Source organism: Henckelia pumila, chromosome 3 (assembly GCF_033568475.1).
Source record: "Henckelia pumila isolate YLH828 chromosome 3, ASM3356847v2, whole genome shotgun sequence".
NCBI classification, from domain to species: domain Eukaryota; kingdom Viridiplantae; phylum Streptophyta; class Magnoliopsida; order Lamiales; family Gesneriaceae; genus Henckelia; species Henckelia pumila.
Genome location: NC_133122.1, coordinates 142,084,142 through 142,108,224, shown reverse-complemented (window position 1 = coordinate 142,108,224; position 24,083 = coordinate 142,084,142). Strand labels below are relative to the sequence as shown.

General features: G+C 30.8%; 3 protein-coding genes across 4 annotated transcripts; 1 reads left to right on the top strand and 2 right to left on the bottom strand.

The window, feature by feature from the left end:
- Positions 1 to 3,254: 3,254 nt before the first annotated feature.
- Positions 3,255 to 5,020, bottom strand: LOC140892545 (phospholipase A2-alpha). Its single transcript, XM_073301469.1, has 4 exons — positions 4,756 to 5,020; positions 4,604 to 4,646; positions 4,235 to 4,360; positions 3,255 to 3,620 (listed from the first exon to the last, which is right to left on the bottom strand). Exons 1-4 carry the CDS (start codon positions 4,876 to 4,878, stop codon positions 3,445 to 3,447), a joined length of 468 nt encoding a protein of 155 aa, XP_073157570.1. The 5' UTR covers positions 4,879 to 5,020; the 3' UTR covers positions 3,255 to 3,444.
- A 4,677-nt stretch (positions 5,021 to 9,697) lies between these two features.
- Positions 9,698 to 10,579, top strand: LOC140893432 (protein SMALL AUXIN UP-REGULATED RNA 16-like). The gene has a single exon (XM_073302499.1). It carries the CDS (start codon positions 9,761 to 9,763, stop codon positions 10,247 to 10,249), a length of 489 nt encoding a protein of 162 aa, XP_073158600.1. The 5' UTR covers positions 9,698 to 9,760; the 3' UTR covers positions 10,250 to 10,579.
- A 7,423-nt stretch (positions 10,580 to 18,002) lies between these two features.
- LOC140887102 (ethanolamine-phosphate cytidylyltransferase-like) lies at positions 18,003 to 23,859 on the bottom strand. 2 transcript variants are annotated; one of them, XM_073294146.1, is made up of 10 exons: positions 23,715 to 23,857; positions 22,584 to 23,012; positions 21,596 to 21,831; positions 21,207 to 21,376; positions 20,668 to 20,739; positions 20,239 to 20,306; positions 19,913 to 20,033; positions 18,974 to 19,039; positions 18,763 to 18,885; positions 18,003 to 18,488 (listed from the first exon to the last, which is right to left on the bottom strand). In XM_073294146.1, the coding sequence occupies exons 2-10, from the start codon at positions 22,934 to 22,936 to the stop codon at positions 18,417 to 18,419; spliced, it is 1,281 nt and encodes a 426-aa protein (XP_073150247.1). In that variant the 5' UTR covers positions 22,937 to 23,012; positions 23,715 to 23,857; the 3' UTR covers positions 18,003 to 18,416. The 2 variants fall into 2 exon arrangements, with proteins under 2 accessions (XP_073150247.1, XP_073150246.1); XM_073294145.1 differs by having other exon boundaries at positions 18,004 to 18,488; positions 23,484 to 23,859.
- Positions 23,860 to 24,083: the final 224 nt, after the last annotated feature.

Below are 24,083 nucleotides of genomic sequence, written 5' to 3'. Positions count from 1 at the left end.
TTAAATAAAATATGAATCCATTTCGAATGCTTTTTTACTGAAGGGTTTTTTGCACATAACTAGGAATTAATGTGTACGTGGTGTTGCCATATATATCGAATATTGTTGGTAGGAGTTCTAATATTATATTATATTGATTTAAATTTGCAATTCCAGTAGGACACTCTTTCATAACTAACAAAAAAACTCTTTCATTCGTATATTTTCAAAGATTAAAAAATTATCCATAATGTGCAATGGATAAATATCCAAATAATTATAGCCACTTAATTATATTATATAATATATATACATATAGTTTGTTACGAGTGTTAGCAAAAAAATATTTAGGATTTTTAAATATGATACTTACTTTTAATCAGCATATGTTTTAGAATCTAATTGATGCAAAAACAGATTATTTCATGATTATTGGCATACTACACATGTTAAATTTATCTTATATGGTCAAACAAGGACCATTAGATCTTTCACACTATGAGATGTTCCGTCATTTGAATAAATCCTCATAAAAATATGAGCAGAAAACATGATCCATCATATATATTGAAAGCACGGTGTCACAGATTTAGCCCTTCTAAGATCACGTGCGGCATTTGCTCCTTAACTTCGTCTTTGCGAGTACTAGCAAAGCAACCTTTGTTGCGCGATTCTTTCATATTCCCATATTATAAAATATTTTTTAAAGTTTATCTCATTTGCATCTACATCATTGTCTCGATGGTATTTCATTGCTTAAAACAGTATTTTTATTGGCTTATTTTGTTGATTAATTTTGAATTTCTTATACTCGTTTATTTTTTAGTTTGCAGTAAATTGAGTTCAATGAGAAGTCGTTCGTGGTTGATCTGAAGAAGGGGATTAAAGAAGGCCATGGTTATTGTTCTATATCCGATTCCATGTTTATTAGTATAGCTTTATTTTTTAGTGTGTACAGAACTATGATTCAAATTTTAATTTTTTTAATTTTGAGTCATTTGTAATACTAAAATATTTTATAATAAATTTTATTTTCGAATTTGTGTAATTTATAATATTGGATAATTGTATATATATTTTTTTATTTTATAGTTGAAGAAAGACAAGGGTGGAAAACATTGTCTATTGCATGTTTAAAACCGATGTTAAAGTTCATGTTGTTAAAAGTGTGGTAAAAGACAACGGTGAAAAACCGTTGTCTTTTTAGCAAACGACAACGGTTTTTCACTCAATTAACAACGGTGAAAAACCGTTGTCTTTGACTGGACTTTTAACAACATAGCTTTTAACATCGGTTTCAGACCCCCCCTTTAACAACGTTTTTTCACCCTTGTCTATTACTTTTTTTGTTGTAGTGGTAAGTGTGTGTGCAAGTGTTTAAGTGATAACACAAGAGAGCTTTGAGAATGCTTTTTTGTTTCTTTCAAATTAGTGATTTAAAAATGAGGGCTTCACTCTTTTATAGTAGTGGTTTCCTAAAATGAATGACTAACATCACTTTGATCTGATGTTGGAGATTAACTTTCTTGAAGCTTCCTGCACCTACACAAGTTTAGATGCTTTCATCTACATAATTCTATACAAGTTTTATATTTACAAGTGAATTCTAGAGAACTTTAATCCAGAATATTCTAGTATATAAGCAACCTCTACAATACACCATACTTTAGAGATTTTTAGAATGCGCATGTTGGTGTCGATTCGTGACAACGGAGTGAAATTCTCTGGACCAAAGATGGCAAATTATGGGTTTTATTCTACTTAGTCCATAATCACGGTCTTTCGATTACATTTTTAACAATCCAACAACATAAAAATAAATATTTGTTTACCCTTCATCAATTATTATATTACACTTCCATTTTTCGGTTCTAACAACCCCCACCATGTCATCCAGGTATTAAATATAAATATTTTTAAAAAAATCCTAAAATATCAATTTTTTGAATAAAATATGGATAGTTTTTTTCCCTATATATGTTTATTACTTATGATAAAATTCTGAAAATATTTTAAATAACCTTCATAATATTATTTTTTTATTAATTTTGATAATTAAAAGATGTCATAACGACAAACACATCAAAATCTTTCTTCATAATATTATTTTTTTATTAATTTTGATAATTAAAAGATGTCATAACGACAAACACATCAAAATCTTTAATTTTTTAAAAATAAGTTTATCAAACACTTGAATAATTTATTTTTAAAATATGTTTTGACAACTTATTATAAGCTCCAAAATCATCTTATAAGTTGTTTTTAGGTAGTGTTTGGAAGAAATTTTAAGAATCGCTTCTCAACTTTTCTTTAGAAAAATTTCAAAATTTTGTGAAAATTAAAAAAGTTGAGAAATATTTGTTAGAAGCTCTCTCAAACACTATCTTAATAGGTTTTGTCAAACACTTAGTCTCGTCCATACAATAGACTATAAAACTTTAAGCCATTTTCAGTGAGTTTGTATGCAAGGGCGGAGCTACTCATTGTGCCACCCAGGCTGTATTTTTTAAAAAAAAATTATATATTTTTTTGTGTTTATTTTTTGGATCATTTTAGGATTAGCCCGGGTAGCCCAAAACTAATAACTAAAAAATCCAAATAAAATAATCATGGACATGCATTAGCCCACTAATATACCCACTCATGGATTGATTATAGAATCCCAAAAAATCTATAATGTAAGGTGTTATAAGAAATTTTTTTCTTAAGAGTAATTACTAAATGTTTTTCTTGGCAATTTTTTATACATTGTTTTCAAAAAAAATAAATAAGTTCGGGTAGACTTAAATTTCTGGCTCCACTATTGTTTGTATGCATTTGAAGGAAAAAGGCTGTAGAGATTAGAGAAATACTTTTAACAAAATAAAATTATTAATATAAAAAAATTGTAAATTTGACGTTTTTCTCTTTCCGATTTGTGCATTTCATATTATCAACTTTCAATTTTACTTCGTTATATTTATTTAATTTGTTCTTGTTATGCAATTAATTTCAGTAATTTTTTGAACATGACCGCATGAATATATAGGTTGTTGACGTGTTCAACATACGCATTTGTAAGAAAAAGGAACTACTACAAACCATCGGAACACCTAAACGACCAAAAATAAAAATAAAAAAAAGAAAAAAATTACATGACCAAAGTTCGATATAGCATCATAAGTCGTCGTAACAACGAAAATTGCAAAGAATCAAATATATAGAGGGGAGAAAAATGGTTTTCATTATATACATATATATAGTTATTTAAATTCATTACTTTTCTTAAAAAATATTCCCAACCTTCTGTTTTCTATATTTGATTGGATTAAAGTAACACTCAGTCGTATCAAAATTTGCGCAACGACAAACACAATTACAACATTATAAATAGATAAGCACATGCATGATCGTCACAAACGAAACATAATTTGTTTGTTCCATAAATTAATTAAAATTACAACAGAGATAGTTAGAAAATTTTCATGGTTTGCCGAAGACTTTACCGGCAAGAATGGCGGCATTCATAACATTTTTTATGACATCCACGACGTCACTCGCTTTGCAAGTGTTGCCTTTGAAAGTCGGTGCGCCCGATCTTTTGAACCTCTCCACACAACTCAAAAACTCTTTATTGCACTCTTGGCTTAAGTAATCATCTGCTTAATTCATTTCCAATCACCATTCATTACTATATAACTAATCCAAAACAACTTTCAAAACTCCAAAAAGACAAACTTACAAAACGATGGGACCATTTTCACCATACCAATTACCTTAATATATATATAAAAAAAAAATTGGACAATTGTTGGTTGGGGTATTTTAATGGACTAGAAGGTGTGAAGTGGTTTTTGGCATGATGGATAATATATATAACAAAATCTGATCTGAAGGGGTTCTAACTGAAATTATTAAATAACAAATAGACAAAAGACTGGAGTTGAAAGGTCCCCATCGAAAGGTACATACCACAATTATACATTATAATATGAATATATAGAGTTCTTTTATTGTGCCCAACTCTATATGCCCAACTCCATGCCCACCATGTACAATATGTGATAAGTCAACTCATCAATTGTGTTGGTCAACTCACATATTGTACATGGTGGGCATGGAGTTGGGCATATGAGTTGGGCACCATAAAAGAACTCTGAATATATATATATATACTTAATTGATTGGTAGCATTTGGACATAATAATTAGCAAATTAAATTTATCTAATCTAAGAAATTAAATGAGTAGCTAAATTAAATGCAAGAACTTACTGCCTTTGAGTTGTATGCATTGATCATGCCTCATACAACAAGCGTCCAACCGGTCACAAGGCTGCTCTCCGGGGCATCCACTGTAAAGAATTCCGCAGTATTTCCCGTATCTCAAGAACGGTGGAACTGTGAGTCAAAAACATATAAACTCGCGCGTGCCATTTTTGTGAGACAGATATCTTATTTTCAAAAAAAATATTACTTTTTATTTTTAGATATAAACCAAGTTCGTCTCATTGATATAAATCAGCCGTGACACATGAGATATATATGCTTTCAAAAAAATAGGAACTTTTATGGTATAATAAAATTATTTGATTGAAATAAATGATTTGGATAATATAGGATGAACTGCAGGGGCCGGTTTACCTTCACAGAACTTTGATTCACATGTTCTACTGCATTCTTTATTCTACAAAACAATTAAATTTTGAAAAAGAAAATGGTGTCAAATTCTGTAATTCTTGAGAATAATTTCGAACACCCAAAAACAGTAAAATTCAATATACAATGAAACTTACCATTTTGAGGCCTATATCTGCACGAAGGCCGACATTAAGGGCATGATCGGGGCCAACAAAAAATCCCAAGAAAATTACAAGACACGCAATGAACCAAAAGGGAGTTGTATTATGAGCAACCATTGGAGAAGATAGCAAATTAAAAAAAGGGAAGCTCTTTGTTTAATTTTTGCTTGAAATCGAGAACCAGTGATTCATTACTTTATAGAGTGGAAATGCAGAAAATGTGAGGCTTAAAGAAAGGGGAGGGATTGGAGTGACAGATGGAATGGTACGTATGTAGTTGTCTCGTTATGTCCCCCGTGACAAGTTTTTTGTTGTGTTGCTTCACATTTCTCACCGAGAGAGATTTTCCCATGATTTTAATATTGGCTATAACTTTGTGTTATAATTTGCATTAAAGGGTATATGATGAGTCCGTGGAGTAGGTAAATTCTTGATAAATGGTCAAGAGTTTGATTTTTTATGAATATTTTTTTGGACAAGTATGTCACATAAGGCTCGCTCGGTTAGAGAAAATTATTGCATTAGCCAGGAGTGTTTCTACTTTCTAATACACATCACAGAATAAGGTGTTGTGTTTTGATGGAAGGATTTACATTTATGAAGGGGATTTGAAATGTGTGGAATTCATTTGACTTGGTTGAAATTGGATTTGAAATTAAAGTGAAAAAATATATATTTTGACAAACACAAAATGTTCATTTTAAATTTTTTAAAAAATAAAATATCTTGATTTTTTCTTAGTCATCCAATAGCTACTTACATATATATTATTCCTTAAAAAAATTGGAATAGCAAACACAAAACACGAAACATCTTGTCTCATCACGTATGCATTTATGTGTGAGCTAACCTCTAATCATTTAAAGGGCACCGATGCCACAGTTTGAATTCATCACGAGAAGAACACGCCTGGAATTACTAACAACAAAAATTGAGAAAAAAACATATATATCTATATATCTATTATCTATATATATAGAAGTTTTAAGCTGTTCAACAATTCATGTTCATCTCGTTTCCGACAACTAAAACCTGGTACCAGGTTTTAGTTTTTTTATTTATTTTTCGCATAACTAAAATACGGTAATGAGTTTTAGTGGTCGGTGACGAGTTGTGCATCATTGGTTGGGCAGATCAAAATTTATATATATATATATATATATATATATATATATATATATATATATATATATCAAAATTGCAACTTATTTACATTAAATTAAAGAGTAGATCTTTTGTAAGATTATATAACTAAAATACAGTACCGGGTTTTAGTGGTCGGGGATGAGGTGGGCACACTTGGTTGAGCATATCAAAATTTATATATATATATATATATCAAAATTGCAACTTATTTACATTAAATTAAAGAGTAGATCTTTTGTAAAATTATATATCCGTGAGATAAATCGACTCGACTTATTTTTACAATTAAAATTAATATTTTTACATAAAAATAATAATCGGATCGAACCAAATAATTGTGTGTAAATTTAATAAGAGTGTGTTAGTATTTGAGTAGTATTTAAAATAACTGTATCTTAAGATGAATTTGAAATTCACCCAATAACTTAAAAAAACAAATAATTGGGATTTCAATTCTCTTGTCAGATAGATTTGAAAAACGAAACAATAGATTGATTATCATGAGTTTGAAATTCTTAACTTCAAATTCATCCATCCAAATAGAAGGTAAAGGCTTGAGGAATGAATAAAAGACTTATTTTAGGAAATCACGGTCCTTTTGTCGGTTAATTATCTTTTTATCAAGGAAGGAGGGGTAATTTTGGTGTAACATGCACACTTGGTTTATTATATTGTGGTGAAGTCTCACTCCCCATGTGGCCACTTGCTTTGTTGCTTAGCATCTAGTAAATAGTACCCAATTACTAATTTTTTTCTTCTATTTTTTCCCCCATAAATCTTCGAAGATATTTTTTGAAATGCCAGTTTTTTGTATTTGTTTCGTGAAAAGTTCGAAAAAAACAAAAACTAAACAAATTAAAGGAAACAAAAGGCTAGGAACGCCTTATGTTAAAAAATATCTACTCCCGACTCCTTCTGACCTTTAATTCAACTAATTTTGTGATAAAAAAGACCCAACATTTTCACCATATATTTTGTTTCAGTAACTCAACCATGATTGTATTTTCAGCATGGGTTTGTGATTGTACTGATTAACATGATGGGATTAAATGGATGATTATCCTTCATATATAACCATCATTTTTATTATTACTACATACTTCTGGAATCTCGATCGGTTCTAAATGTAGTAGAAGGTGAAACCTAATTTAATCGTTAAAATTTGATTTTGTTTCCGATTTCTGACGATTTTAGTCATGGTATGATTTGATTGCGGGTTAAGACGAATTGCTTGGGTATAAAGTTACCAATTTGGGTAAGGTCCGTCACTTCGACCCAAACGTTCTTTTTTGAGTGTGTTGTGTTAAAATTTTATCAACTCATTTGAGAGCGGGTGATAATACAGATATATGTACACATTATGGACTCCAAGTTGGAATACTATTACGACTTACGAGCCCTTCGACAATGTAATATTTCTACCTGGGCTATTTCTTAAGGGCCCATTTGATATTTTTGACTCGAAGCCCAATTCAAAAGGCCTTCGAATCACGCTTGAGGTCCCTATCCGGCAGAAAGGTGCGTCGCATTAATTATTTGTTTCCTCGAATGATTTATTAGTTTTTCTGTTTGTATATGGTAAAAATTGCCCGAAAGTTTTGTTGGTTTGAAAATTTTGCTACCTAACTATCTTAATTACTGAGATCTGCTCTTTATTCTTTTCTTTTCCTTTTTCCTGAACACGTGGCATATTTATTATAACAGCATATTCATACTTATATTTAAAATAAAAAATATTATTCTTGACATAAAAAATAATATTTTTATATGTAACTTAAATGAGATAATCGTTTAACAAAATTGACCTCTGACACTATTTTACAAGAGTTTTTGTGATATTATAATTGTGTTTAGAATTCGAGATCTTGTCTCGTACCAAAGACCTTAGTTTGGTAAGATTATTATGCGATTTATAATATATATAGTATTATGCAAGTGATGCCACATATCGTATGTATAATTTTTTATGATGTGGAAGTTAGTTTTAAAATTTTTAAAGATAGTGTATTTGGAAATAAGTTATTATGTATGAATAACAGAATGTCTTTTCAGAGTGATTAAAAAAAATATTGAATTAATATTACTAATTATTGTGTGCAAAATGATATTTGTAACATTTCTTTATAGACAAATTGAGAAAGACGGTGATGTTTAATTTTGGCTCAGTTTGGGCAAGTTTTTATGACATTGTTTTTACGGAATTTCTATAAAATATTTTAAAAATTATTTAAAAAATAAATATGTGTTGGATAATTATTTTATAAGAATATTTTTATAATTTAAAAGTAATATGTTTTGTTTTTGGCATTACCTTCAATTTTAAAAGCATAAAAAAATCGCATCTACATTGTTATTTTAAAACTATACTATGAGAAAATTTGTTAAAAATATTTTTCAAAAACGTTTTACAAATATTTTGTCCGGACACATGTTTTAAATTTTTTCACTTGTGAAACATTAAAAACGTTTTTAAAACACTCTATTCAAACGAATTCATGGTGTTTGAAGATTGAAAGCATCCTACAGACAAATCTATTTATATTTATAATACGATTGATTCAATCTATGTTTTAAGAGAAGTATTATTTATATGAATTCGATTGATTCAAATATCCGTCTCACATAATTAATTGGTAGAAAAATCTCTCCAAATTTTTGCGACAATATTATATTATATAATTAAAAATCACAAAGCTAAAAGAAAGGTAACTTTTGTGTTCCTACTTTTGTTTCAATAATAATTAACAAATTTATTTACCATTATTATATTCAAATGTAACACTGTTTGTATGCCTTGAAAAACAATACTTGTAAAAGTCTTGAACTAAGAAATAAAAAGAAATTAGTCCTAAATCCAAACAAGTCTCGACGTTTATTCAAGGAATATATTGAAAAAAATTTGTCAAGTCAAGGCCATTTTACCCTTTCAGCCACGCCATGCGTCATATTGACCCCTTATTTAGACCATAATATTAATTATATATATTATAAAATATCATTAAAACTTGAATTTTGTAATCAGATTGCTAATCATGACAAACAAAATTAAATTGGTCTTTCAAACAATTTTAACAATAAGATTCAGCTATTATTACAATAACATAATAATATAATTAAATCATACTATAAAATTATCGCTGAATCTAATATAAATCGGTTTAGATAAAATCAAATTTCAAATATTTGGTCATTTGATTCTAACATTTTGTATATTAACTCAATGAAACATAATTACCTATGCTTTCATAAATAATAATTTATTCACATTTAATTGGACCTGTTTCACACGACAAAAACATGATAATCTTATTATAGTTATTATCTTACTAAAATTTATTTAATTATCTGTGTTAGATTTAAAATATGGAGTAAGCGGATAATATATGATAAGTAATTAATATAATCAGTTAATACCCGAAAATACCTGATCCATATGTGGAGTGAAATTAATATTTTTGAATTAAAACATAATAATTTTTCAAGATTCGAATAAAATAAAATAGATGTCTTGTAAAAATTAATTCATGAAATTGTTTTATAATTGTTATCATTATTAGTAGTAGATTAGTAGTAACATAAACGTGTAGCTTTTATTTAATTCGAATATAGATATTTTTTTCAAAATTTTAAAAAAAAAAATTAAACACCATTAAATTGGTATTGAAAGGATAATAAAGGAAGAAAAGAGCTAGGGGTATTATAGTAAATGAGCCGCCGATGATGATTTTAGTCATTCGAGACTTCTCTCCCCACTCAATTAAATTTCAGCACACTTTCTCCCACAGTTTCTTCTTCTTCTTCTGCTAAACTCTTCAACTAACTCTGCAAAATTTATCCATTTCTTCTTCCGGCAATGGCCTCCGCCATCAAGAAAGTCAACATGATAACCCAAATCGTGCGCCTCAGGCAAGTCGTCAAGCGCTGGAAGAACAAGAGCCTCACGCGCCGCTCCGACGACGCCGGGGCCTCGAGGCGGCCCACGCCGCCCGGATCCCTCGCCGTATACGTCGGGCCCGAGCGCCGCAGGTTCGTGATCCCGACTCGGTTCCTGAACCTCCCGGTGTTCATATCCCTCCTCCGCATGGCGGAGGAGGAGTTCGGGTTCCGGACCACCGGCGGCCTGGCTCTCCCATGCGACCCCGGTTTCTTCACCAAGATCTTGTCGTTTCTCGAGGAAGACGAGGAGAGATTCTGCGGGCTGGGGCTGGATGAGTTCTCGAAGATGGTCTCTGAGATGGGTCTGGATTGTTTCGACCAGTCTTCGTGTAAAGAATCGTCGGCGTCGGAATCTGGCATCGCCGCCTTCACGCCATTGCTGCACAAAACCAGGGTTTATCAGTGAGCCTAATTGCCTTTTTCCCCCTCTTTCGCAAAGGGTTTTGATTGGCGGCGAACAATGTGGTCCATTGCGCCTTCCCTAGTCTGTAGCTTTTCTGAACCATCCTTGAGGAGGCCAGGCCACAGTTTTAGTTTTAATGGAGGTCTGCTGGCTGCTCAACGAGATGATATTATTATTATTATTTTTCTCCCATTTTCAAGAATTTAGACCCTTTTTTTTAATTCTAATTTCGAATCGATGGGATCATGGGAACGTCAATTGATTGAATTTTAGTTGTAGATTAATTGACATTCTTTTTTTTATATTTTTTTGAATATGTATTGTTTGGCTTCTTGTTATTAATATTATTATGCATTTATATGACAAATTGAATAAATTAGTTTGTTTAATTTGTAAATATGTATATATTTGATATTTCAGAATCAAGGTAAATTACACAATGATGCAAACTGTGATACTGCATTTATTTGTGTTGCATAAAGTTGAGACTAAATTCAAGGTGAAAAAGAAAGTAAAAACAGTAGTAATTAAGTTGTAACTTCTCTTTTCAAATTAAACAAAATCTTATAAGAGACTGTTAACAACGAATCAATTTTCGTTAAATTTCATGGCACGGAATTTTTATTTGACCTCTCATACGTTAACAATCTCACTTTCTATTATAATTTTTATTATAAATATGTATCGAATTAATGTATCTTGTACTACTTTTACTGTTACATATACACAATAATAAGCAAATTTATTAAATAAATACTGCAGGCTAATGCTCCGTAGTCAGCATATAGTAAATCGCAACGTCCGTGCCGAAAATGATGTGCAATGATAAATAATTATTAAATGTGATTCACTGGATTTTAAATTGTTATAATAAATTTTTTTAATATACATAAATTTTGTGTGTGCGTGTGTGAGTAAATAAATTATCAGCAAAATAGCGATATATTTTTTTTTTTCTCTGATTTAAAATTATGGCTCATATATGATATATGAAAGGTAAATCATCTTCATTTTCATTTCGTTCACTTGTTAGTTGTCAAAACTGGAAAATGGAAGGGTAAAATAGTAGTTGATGAAGGGTAAACAAATATTTATCTTTATGTTGTTGGATTGTTAAAAATGTAATCGAAAGACTGTGATCAGAGTAGAATAAAACCCAGAATTCGCCATTTCGGTCTAGAGAATTTCACTCCGTTGTCACGAACCAGCACCAACATGCGCATTCCGAAAATCTCTGAAGTATGATACATTGTAGATGTTGCTTATATACTAGAACATTCTATATTAGATTTATCTAGAATTCACTTGTAAATAAGACTTGTAGAATTCACTTGTAAATAAGACTTGCATAGAATCATGTAGATGGAAGCATCTAAACTTGGATAGGTGCAGGAAGCTTCTGGAGAGTTAATCTCTACTATTGGATCAAAACGATCTTATCCATTAATTGTAGGAAGTCACTACTATAAAAGAGTGAATTTTTTGTAAATAACCAACTTGAAAGCAATACAAAAACATTCTCAAACCTCTCTGGTGTTCTCACTTAAACAATTTCATACACACTTGCGAATACTAGCAAAGGCGAAGTTAAGGAGCAAAGAGGTCGTTAGAAAAGCTAAGTTCGTGACACCGTGCTTTAAATATATATGATAGATCATGTGTTCTACTCATATTTTATGAGGATTCATTCAAATGACGGAACATGCCAATGGTCATGAAATAATCTTTTTCTACATTGATGTGATTCTAAAATATATGCCGATTAAAAGTAAGTATCATATATGCATGATATAAGTAATTTTAATCTATATATATATATATTGAAATGATTAACAAGATCTTTTTTAGAACTTATAAGAAAATAGTGAGACTTTGTTCTGCTCTTTTCTTTCTCTCCATTATGCATATGGCATATAGGGACACGAATGGAACCCCTTTCCAACTACTAAAATTCAGTGTGTGTATGTTTTAGTTTAAGGGGAAAAAGAATAATCAGTGTGTTTTTGGTGAGAGAGTATTGTATGAGTTAAACGGGACAAAAACATAGGAAAATGGAGTTAGAAAATGGAATCGATGCTCTTTTTTTTAATGATGATAAAATATTTACGACCGAGTTAACGCAATACCTAGTCTACAAAATTGAACACTGTCCCAAAAGTGAAGTCACCTCGCTTGACATAAGTGAAATGATGTTGGGAGAAAAATACTCAATCCTTGAAAATATAAATATTTATAAGATCGTGTAATTGTTTGATGATTTTGAGTTTTAATCATCCGTTAAATCTATTTGATCGTCCACAACTTCCACCTCAATCGCTCCATTTTAAAACCTAAATTCGCCCGAGCGTGGATAAACTTTCTTGGAATAACACCTATAAGAATTATTTTTTTAAATAAAAAATTATATTTAATAAACAGAGGTGATGGAAAGGAAAAGGAAACATTCATATTAAACAGGTGGATGGGGCCTCGTTAATGATAAGTAAATAACCAGTTGATGGTTTCTTTTTTGGAGTGCTGTTGGCCAGATCACTAAAAGCAATGTACGTACAAATAAAGTACCCCTCTATAGGAGATTCCATTAATTGAGCTATAATTTGATTTTTTTAAAAAATATATATTTACAAGATATCCAGAATCTACACAAATAATTAATTAGCTACGTAAGGGTCGATTTAGTTGGGTTTGTAGGATTTTTGATAAGTTAATTTGTTAGAAAGTAATGTTTTGATTTATTAAAATATTTAAGCAGGACCTATACATTAATTTAATCAAACGATGTTTAAGAGTGTACGTGATAAGTCGATAAAGTACGTGTACAGTGGACATTAATTTTTTTATTGTTATTACGATAGAGGGTAAAAGATTTTGTTTTAATTTTTCATATGGATGTTAGTGTTTGGAATTCTAAACTATGTTTTGATTAATAATAACAGGGGTGTTATCATAATTAATTTCTTATACCTTTCAAGCATTAATGTATATAAACATAATAAGTTTATAAAATCATGATCGAGCTTTATGTTACTCGATGAGATAATCTAGCTATTCATTTTCTACCTTTGTATTGTTGACATTGGATCGATTATGGTTGGAAGTTATGGCTAGAGCCTAGCTAGAGACGTGCGATCGGTGTTACTTTGAAATTATATTTCTGCACACATCTTATATTTCTCTTGTTAGGAAAACCAACATTTTTGGTAACGTAGCATGCACATTTTACATTTTTGTGTAACAATTTATTTCACTCACTTATAGGTTTTTTTTTTTTTTTTTCCTATTTTGATTTTGATTTTGATTTTTTGAGAATACTAAGGTGATCAAACACGTAAAGCAATTTTGGAACAATAATATTAAAGAATATATAACATGAAGCATGAAGAGGCGTGATTGTCGCCTTTAATATAGTTTGCTTGGGTTTATTTGGGATTATTCTATGCTACATCTGGATTACTTTTCCCCTCATGATGTAGTCAAATATCAACCATTGGATCATCAAGACATATGTCAATTTCCATAAAAATATATGAGTCTCACGTGATCTAATAATATTGAAATAGGGGGAGAAATACTCTCGATATAGCATAAACTAACCCGTTTATTTGAAACACAAAATTACGCGTCAAGTCATGTCTCGAACAACAATTTTCATGCACATCACATTTCAACAAACAAAATTCAAGGCATGGATCACGCATGCCTTGTTTGTTAAGTTTTAAATAGGGTAGATGCATGATTAATAATAATACCAAATGTTAAATTTGGCATAGTGCCTTCCTTCTGTTTCCCTTTGTAAATGTAAAATTAAATGTTAATCTAACAAATTCATAAATAAATAAATAATAAATAAGAAGAAGAAGAGTTAAGCTTTATTATTATTATTATTATTATTATTATTATTATTATATGTATGAGACCTCATAAATATTGGATAATCGCGATGGAGTGAATACTGATCTTATTTCAGAAAAAAGGGTTGATCCCGAAGGGGACCCCATTCCACATGAGTTAGAGGCCCATTGGCTCATGCGGAGTGTAAATCGAGGGATGTGCACGAGTGACAGGGACCTGAAGAAGGGAGCACATGACCCAATTCCCAGAGCATACCCCCCACAATATTTCAGCAGAGAATATGCTTCATACGAGGATCGAACCCGCAACGCTGGGGAATTTCTTCCTACGTCACCTCAGGCCTTACCAACTCGTCTATGCTCCTGTGGGCAACACTGATCTTATTTGTTATTGGTTAAATTTGTTCGAGACAAAAGCTCGTGACTGGTTTAAAGTTTAATTATGTGAGACAAATTTTGGATCAGGTTGGATTTTCATGTTATTTTTAGTTAGATATTCAAAAGTTTAAGAGTGATAACTATATGATCTAAATAGATTTTTTTTAAAAAATATCTAATCTAAATCTAAAATTTTTAAAATACAAACAAAGATAAAGAGTGTCATTTTGAAAAAAGAGGATACTATATAAAATGACTAAAAAAAGAGGATACTATATAAAATGACTAATTTGTCTAATAATTGTGATTTTGTTGGAAATTAAGTCAGGATATAATCATAATTTCATCTCAACTTTCACCAATTAATTGAAATTTAGTTAATTGAAGGGTCTCTATTATAATAATATAATAATAAGATAATAGAAGAGAGTCTCATAAAAACTACTTTGGTATTTTAAGTGAACATCCTAAAATGCCCCTAATTTTACTAATTGAAATTTTAAGAAAACTAATACAAAAGGGTAAGAAAGTAATATTTCATTCCAACTATCCCACTTTTTCAACCCTTCTCTCACGTTTATCTCCACCATTGTAATATTTGGTTGTGCTACTCACCCAAAAATAATTTATTTATGTGATAAAAAAAACATAAAATATCTCATGGTTTTTTATCTTTTTTTCGCTCAAATTTTTTTCTTTAATTATTATATTTTATATAGTTTTCACACACAACGTGTACTTTTTTTGTTAGTTTATACTATCTATTGTACATAAGGACCTATTGAGGGCATTTTATAAGTTTTGATATACCAAAACTAAAAGTACCTTTATAAAACTACAAAAATAATTAATCTTAATTTAATAAAAATATCATAAAAATATTTTGGTCAATTATTTATTTATTTATATGTATCATATCTAACAAGATATTCTTTCATCTTATCTATATTTTTGAATTTTTAAATAATTACATCCTATTTAACATAAAATATCACAAAAAAATATTTATAAAATATTTATTTTGATATCACATCTAAGATTTTTACAAAAGTATAATATTTTGATATTTTAGTTTTTAATATTAAACAACATTTATACGAAAATATTATATGAATATATTATATAATGTCATATATAATATCTGAATAGTATGTTACACACGCAACTCGGCTATTTGTCTAAATTAAACCGAAGAAAGAAGGTTCTAAACTCTGTATTTCATTCAAATTCGATTTAAAAATTATAAATAAATAAAATATAGCATTTTTTTTTTCTCTTGAACGAGGTGAATGTGCTTGACCAAACAAATGCTTATTTAATTGCTTAAAAATCGTAAATTAGATTTGGGAGCACGTGGGCTTTTGCGGGGAAAGTCAGAAAGTGAGAGGAAGTGTTTGGTACTTTCATGGAAACCAATGGGAGACAGATACGGAAGTCCTTATACGGAAATTTTCAAATACCAAATCTCGAGAACTATTATTATTATTATTATTATTTTTATTATTAATACAAAAACTAATATGAAACGTTCTCAATGATCATTTTTTTAAGATAAGTCTTTTATATGAGTTATTTATTAAAAATTAATATATTTTATGCCAAAAATATTACTTATTATATTATAAATATGGATAGGGTTGACCCGTCTCACGAATGAAATCGTCTCACAAGAGTGTTACTCATTATTAATACCAAATCTCGAGAACTATTATTATTATTACTAGTGACCGTAGTACACACTTTGCGTGTGTAATATAATATATATTAGCGATCGTGACACATGATTTTCACGTGCTTGATAATTTGATATATAAATTAGAAAAAAGTTGTAAAAAAAATTTGTAAATAATTTAATAGGAATTGATAAATGATGAAATTTGAAAAAAGAGATAAAGATAAAAGTAGATAAAGCTGTTACAGAAAAACGAGGATAATTTAGTCATTTAAGATCTAACATAAAAAAGACGTGTGTTAAATTTAAGGGTAAAACTGGAAGAATTTTTGGTGTAATTTGACACACCAAAATCGGTTAGTCCTTAATTAAACTATTATAATATAGTATAGATATTATTATCATCATCATAGTTAGCAGAGACGATGAGTATAATTGAAATTCGATACTCGCTCCATATTTGAATATATGTCGGTTGGGCTATTCATCATTGATATCTCGAGATGTATTATTGTGAGGAACATTTAAAGATGGAAATTTATCGATACACGTGGAGTTTAATATTTTTTTAGTGAATCTCACATATATTGATAAATTTTCACCTTCAAATTCACTCTTAAGGCAGTATGTAAAAATATGGTGAAATTTTCCGTATTTTATTGTTGCTGCTACTATATTTACATTTTTCAATTAGGTTATGGAAGGCTTTCAAATGTACAGCTTTCAAAGATATTTTTTTTTGTTTAGAGAAGTAAAATCATAAATTTGAAATCAGTTATTTTTTATTATAGTATTTCATGTTAATTATGATGAATTTTAATTTAATCTCATAATGATATCATTTGAAATATCTTGCTTTATATGACTAATGTATAAAACAAATAGTGCATACATTTATGATTTGATATATTATTTTATTATTATTAACTATAAAAATTAGTCATAAAACAAATAGTGCATACATTTATGATTTGATATATTATTTTATTATTATTAACTATAAAATACACTCATAATGGTTGAAATCTATCAATTTGAAATCTTTTCATACAAACGTAAAAATAAATATATATATTCATCACGAATTTTTTAACTTAAAAATTAAAAAATCAGTCGGGCCAAGATTGGGTCGTTGCGAGGACTTTGGGCAGTCTCTTTATATAATCCTTACATTCATCGTACAACGTTACTGCCGACCAGGCCCCGTCCACGAAATTAATGCAACTCGTAACTCGCGTAAATTATTTTATTCCCTATCTTACATTGTAATCTGATTTTTTTTAAAATCTCAAATATATGGTGAAGTTTCCCTATTTATTATTGTCTTATCTCAAACAAAAAAAATGTTTTATTAACAAAGTTTTATTATAAGGCTTTTATTGTAGCTTTAAATAAAGTTTTCTTAAATCAATTAAAAATTATTTAGTATAAATCAATATTAATTAATAAGTATAGATATAAGATAATATTAATAAATAAAAAAATACTGGAGTTCTGAATAAAGAGATTTGCATATAAAAAATAGCAGCTTTATTCTTTATTATGCGATTACTGGGTCAGTGTTCCTAGTCACAGTCCGTGAGCGCCTAAGAATAGGTTGGGCCTCGCACGATTTAACTATATTCAATACAAAAATATCTATATTCAATACAAAATTTTTTTATGTAAGACGATCTGAATTATATCACTTTTTATGTCAAAAATATAACTCTTTATTACAAATATGAATTAGTTTACACAACATAAACTTCTCTCAGATAAAAGAAGATGCGATAAAAGAAGACGCATCGGCTTTGTCAAGTTGGCCTACTCATTCTTTTAACTACCTACCAATCACACAATGCAGAAAGACCAGAAAAGCTTATGTAGTAAATCAATGAAAACTTAAGATGTACCACGCGTGGAGTCGAATTCGCACGAAATCGTCGGGTCTCAACCGACCTCGACGTTAAATAACATATGCAGCGATAAACAAAAACAAAAAAAAAAATGGTCACCATCGAATTTACAAGGCAAGGATAAAACTCCTACAAAGTCAACTATGTAATTTAAGATCTGCACTCTATGCTGATAGTATACAGGAATGTAAAATAGCTAGAATCAAGTTTACTGCCTAAAACTGCATCCATGGCCTTGGTTCTTTTCTCCACATATTTCTCCAAGTACAAAATTACATGGCTCCATCTTCCCTTGAATCGTGTCAGCAAAATCAAGAAAAAGAAGCATCAAAAAATTTTTCCTACCACAGTCGTCGTCTCCTAAAAGCTTCTCAGTCTCCCGAAACATATTTCTTCTCTTCGTAGTATTTCTTTTCGCTTGCTTCTTTCTTGGCATTCCGTTTCTGTCAAACGTAGGAAAGGGTCAAGTCAATAACTTGGCTTTTGCATTCATATGGCAAGAAGGGGCGGAGCCAGAAATTTCGCAGACAAAACTAAATCTCGACTATCTTTAGGGACCTTTAAGGATTTTGATACCATCATCCCTGCCAGCGTTCTTAAGTCTTACTGGGCCAGCCGGCATGATAGGATATGTAAAAGACACTGGTCCACATACATATAGATTATATGTTCAAAAGATGGATAGAAACTTAAAGAAGATGGTATTAAGAAAAGTACCAAATAAATTTCATGGTTAGCAATGATTCTCTGGGCTATAGAGGTGGTCGTAATATCTTTAGGGCTCTCGAGGATTTTGAAAATCTCCATGCTTTTGGGAACGGCGTAAGGATCCGATTTGCCCTGCATTAAGCAAAACGATTTTTTTCTAAGATATCATCACCCTTTTCACAATATAGTTAAATCCCGCGTAGAAGTTCGATGGACTTACGTTCAAGAAACAGTTGTCCTCAGTGACAGTCCCATGAACAACCAAAGATATGTTGAATGTCGTAATCTATGCCAAACATAGAAAAAGCAAATAAAGAACAATAAATCTGTTAATTACAGCAAGACAAAAGACATACAATTCACACGTTAACATAAGATGGAATACAAAATTTAAAACCTTGTTCAAGTTTTTGTCGTGGGATTTTTCTCGCTTTTGATAACACACAATTAAAGCATGCATTACATTTTAAATCCAGTTCTTTTTATGCCTTTGAACTCCTTAATTTCAGCAGTTATCTCATTGAGAAATTGGCATTCCTTGTAGCAGCAATTTCACACATTGACCAGCCAAAAAAGAATAAATGTCCAGGGTTGAAACTAAAAAAAATGATAATTGATAAAAACTACAGCAATTTTAGCCAATACAAAAACAACTTCGTAAACCTCGAGAGGTGGATGAATTATGGATTTTAGATCCGTATAATGAAAGTCAAATCTTGAGGAAGGTGTATGTCATCAACTGTTCAATTATTTTCTAGCTTAAATTACTAGAAGAGGAAAAGATAGTCATGCTATATATGAACCATAGGTTTTTTTTATTGATCTAACAAAAAATGTGACCATTTGGATATCTCGGGTAAGTTAATGCTCCAATGAGAATTTAGGAGATACTTTGAAAATAATTCACAATCTCATGGGAAATAGATGTTGACCACTAAAGTCATGCTTAACTTTTCAAAGTCCAAATTTTGAAGATGCTTTAAACACAAAGGTGCAAGATAGTATAAGGGAACCAGCACGAAATTTATTTACTGTTTTTCACCAACACAACATATAAACTGAATTTAATTTACTTTATTCATCTATCAATTGAAGCAAAACAATTTCCAGGAAACATAAATGACAAAATCTCTTTTGATTACTTCACAAGATAACTCACCATATCTTTAGTAACTTCCAAAGGTGCACCAATGATGACCTCGTCAACATAACGGCAAGCCAAAACGCTAAGACTACGCTCGTGTAGATTCATCAATGGGAAATGAGTCCCACGGAGCTCACTATAAAACAAAAATCATCACAACACAAAAAAATATGGCCAAAACGGTGTGGTTGATCATTGATGATGCTGATACTTTTGTTTCAACTTCAAATTTTATTTTGTACGAAGAGTATTTGTTTTTGTTGATACAATTGCCATGAGACTACAACTATTGGTTCATACAATGGAATAGTGAATGCTCAATATGAAGCAACAGATCATACCTCACAGTTTGGTCTGTGTAAATACCAACAAGAAGAAAATCTCCAAGCTGTCTGGCTTTTTTTAGAATCTGTAAATCACAAAGAGCAATTTATAGGCACAAATATAAGGATAATTTTATATTTAAATAGGTTTGAAATAATTTTTTTATTTAGGTTAATTAATTGAATTTTTTTAGCATCGTCATAAGGCTATAACTTGACTGCTTTGTTTCATTGCATAGGCAGGATTTTGATTATGAATATCTTTGAAAATTTCATAATGCAATCTAGAGGTCTTTATCTTAAATGAGAATATTGATTTTTAACGAAAGAGAACAAAGGTTTAAGTCCAGCTATATCTAGTTAAAATAAAAGCAGCTCTATTGATGAAAACATTTAACAAAAAACCTGACCCAAGCACTGAAAGCTTCATGAAGTTCAGAAAAATACCTCCACGTGCCCAGCATGAAAAAGATCAAATGCCCCGTCAATGTACACGACACGATAATTTGGTCCAGGTCCCTAAAAAAATTTTTAAGATATTTTACAACTATCATCAAAATGAATCTAAAAAGCGAGAAATAAAGATGTTCTCAATGAAGATTAAATAGAATGCATGAAAATTACATACAAACTAACAATATAGACTATATAGTAAGAGATCCCATGAAAACACAAACCAAGTATGACTTTGAAACATGTAACATTAACTTAATCAATGGTTTTCAAGTTTGTAATGTTGATTAGAAGCCATTATATTAAGAAACAAATTGTGATAATATAAAGGTTAATATTTTGTTATTCTTCTCCAGCCAAATTGGTTAATGATGTAGCTATTTCTCAACCACATACACACAAAATCAATGCTTACAAAATAAGAAATGAAAACCTATCTACACTTTTTGGGGCAGAAGACTGGTTCATCTGAAGGAATTTCCCAGTTTGCGGTATGATGAGTCAATGAAATTGCATAAAGAATTATAATATACCGTGCCGTTTGAAAATTGCACTATTCGTCTTGACGTTGGTAGGAAATGAGAGGTGTGTCCTCCGTTTACCCGAGGCTCTTCACCTCCCGGGCTAGTTAAATTTTCGAATTCACCTGATTCTGAGTGTGCTTTTTTGGCCTCAACATCTTTCATGTAAGAAAGTATTCTTCCTGCACAAATAATGATGTGACAATTAAAACAATGAGATCATAAACAATTCCACGGAGATGCTTAAGTGATAACCAGAATCTTCATTTTGAGATATTTTTTAGGTCAGAGCGAGCCCTCGTTGGAGAGACTGCTGGAGTTTATGCAACGAGAAACTACTACTACAAGTTAAAATCTTTCAAAGCGAATTTCAATGAAAAAAAACAATGTGATCGTAGTACCAACTATATCAGTGCTTGAGACGCCTTCAGTGCGCTTAATTTGCTTGTACCGGCCAGCTTTCTTTGCCAGAGCATATGCGTCAGTTCCGTCTGGTAGAGTGCAGGGATCATCACCATGTATAATGTAGTCAATCTTATGCTCATTAAAAAGGCGGTTCATAAACTCTTCAGTAATTGCATATGGGGCATCAGCAATTACTTCATCCACCCACTTCAACCCACTAACAAGGGCAAGCCTGAAAAAAAACTGAAAATCAGATCGAGTACAAAATAATCTGACTTGGGGTAAAATTGATCTGTTTATAGAAATGAAAAAGGTAGCAGCCAAAAACTTGTCTCATTATAGCATTGAATGTGCATGCTAAAATCGAAAAAGTACAAATACAAATATAAAGCAAAGGAGTGGTAAATAACCCAAAATTTTTCAAGTTTTCAAACAGGGAAAAAGAATTCCAATGTTGGCCAGCCTTTCAGGATGAAAGATTTTCAAATATTTATCATTGCATAAAATGTTATCAAAATATGGATGACAAAACCCGGAAAACACAAAGTCTTCATAATCTTCAATGCTGCGTTGCGAAAATTAGAAGCACGAGAGATACACTTTACTACCCACAATAGCTGATGCACCAGCATCTTTTTTCACTTAAGTCGCCAGTTCGTTGTTCATTCCAATGAAGGAAAATAACTCAAGATAAGAAGAGAGAGATGAAAGACAAAATCCTAGATAAGGCTGAATGAATCCTGACCGAGGCTCTTGAACTAAGCATAATTGAACAGAATGATGAAATTCAATTCACCAAGATCACATAAAATCTATGATACAATTGTTCCAACTAATGAAGCTTATCATGCTCTTGAATCGCGAGCACTCATTTTTCTAATTTCACCGAGCCAAAACACATAAAATCTATGAAACACTCATTGCGGTTCAGAAATAAAATAGACATTTCAAAACATACACAGTACGCTTACACCACATTAATACCTTTCTTGCATGGATAAAACAGGAGGCCCTTTATTTGCAATGATCTCTTCATCACTCACAACTCCCACAACCAATTCATCCCCCAATTCCTTTGCTTGTCTCAAAGCATTTGCATGGCCATAGTGCATCAGATCAAAGCATCCATCCATATAGACGCGAACATGTTTCTTAGCGATCTTTTTCTTATGAAAAAACCTCAATTGAGGAATAAAGAAAGGCACAGTCGGAACACTGATCGCACCGAAGTAGCTTGTCGAGAAACTCAGCAATGCACAAGTAAGCATAATACCACCAAATAGATGTGGGTAGTAATTCACCCCATCTCTCATCCAATTACTGCTCACAAGCTCCATCTGGCTCCTCTTCGTTCTTTGATCTTCAAGGCCCTTTATAGGCCTTGTTTAATCAATGTGAAGGGAGACACGAACCCTGAAGATACACCGCAACGAAATTGACAATTAAGAAGATATTAATGCCAGACAATGCAACAAACCAGAAAAACGAATCTTTTTATCATAAAAAATGAGTTTTAGGTCAGAAATCCAGCAAATTTATTGGGATGAAGAATTTTTTTGTAGATCAAATACGAGAATCATGGAAAATAAATATGGGGCTCACAGAAATAAACTGGGCAAGAAAATCAAAAATTGAATTTTCCTATATTTATCCTTGAATCGCATCAGAACAACTCAAAAACAGACAAGTAATTCAATAATAGATTACATAAGATGAAACCATGAGTTTAATCAGCACAAAGCAAGAAAATCAACAGGGTCAGTTTCAGACAAAAATCTAATCTCGAATGTATCCACTCAATATAAACCAGCCGAAATCCTGATCCAAGAATTCAAGAAATGTGACATAAAAAAATTTGCAAAATCTTTGTGTAATCTGGTGGACCTGAGAGAATGTGCAGATGGGCTGTTGCAAAAAAATCAAGAAAATGGGAGACAGGAAAGGACCCTTCTTGGTCTTCCTCCTAGCGATTTACTCGGATCGGATATTTCGATTTTGTGTCGTAGAATGTGATTATGTGAACATCATTTTGCAAATAACATAAAAACCAACGGCTGGGCCAGAAATGAAAGTTCTTCACGAATTGGGTGCCTTGTGCAATAAGAATCTTTTCACCTTTTTCTTTGGTAATTGGTGCTTGCGTCTCCACTATTCTTGGTATGATGATTATCATCTAAATATCTGCCTTAATTTTCTGCAACGAAAAAAAGAAAACAAAAAACAATAATCTTTCGTTAATAACAAAAATATTAATTTTTACACTACCGACGTGTTTCTCACAAAACCTACCATTTGTTTAATTAATTCAGATTGAAGAAAGACAATCAATATATATATATATATTCCAAAAACAGAATAAAGAAAGAAAAAGTTTATAATATCTGTCGACCAATTCATAGTCATTAGTCAAATCCAATCTGGCCCATTAAGCCAAAACCGACTATAAATTTTAATGGCACCAGAAACAGAAATACTATTTTAAAA

What these genes read in the sequence shown, in the direction of transcription:
- LOC140892545 (XM_073301469.1), bottom strand. Translation starts at nt 4,878, where the DNA reads ATGGTTGCTCATAATACAACTCCCTTTTGGTTCATTGCGTGTCTTGTA. An exon ending in CAGATATAGGCCTCAAAATG is followed by an intron (nt 4,647 to 4,755) that starts GTAAGTTTCATT and finishes ATTGTTTTGTAG; the next exon opens with AATAAAGAATGCAGTAGAAC. An exon ending in ATGCATACAACTCAAAGGCA is followed by an intron (nt 3,621 to 4,234) that starts GTAAGTTCTTGC and finishes TGAATTAAGCAG; the next exon opens with ATGATTACTTAAGCCAAGAG.
- LOC140893432 (XM_073302499.1), top strand. Translation starts at nt 9,761, where the DNA reads ATGGCCTCCGCCATCAAGAAAGTCAACATGATAACCCAAATCGTGCGC.
- LOC140887102 (XM_073294145.1), bottom strand. Translation starts at nt 22,936, where the DNA reads ATGGAGCTTGTGAGCAGTAATTGGATGAGAGATGGGGTGAATTACTAC. An exon ending in CTCAAGCACTGATATAGTTG is followed by an intron (nt 21,377 to 21,595) that starts GTACTACGATCA and finishes TTATTTGTGCAG; the next exon opens with GAAGAATACTTTCTTACATG. An exon ending in TTCATGCTGGGCACGTGGAG is followed by an intron (nt 20,307 to 20,667) that starts GTATTTTTCTGA and finishes TGTGATTTACAG; the next exon opens with ATTCTAAAAAAAGCCAGACA.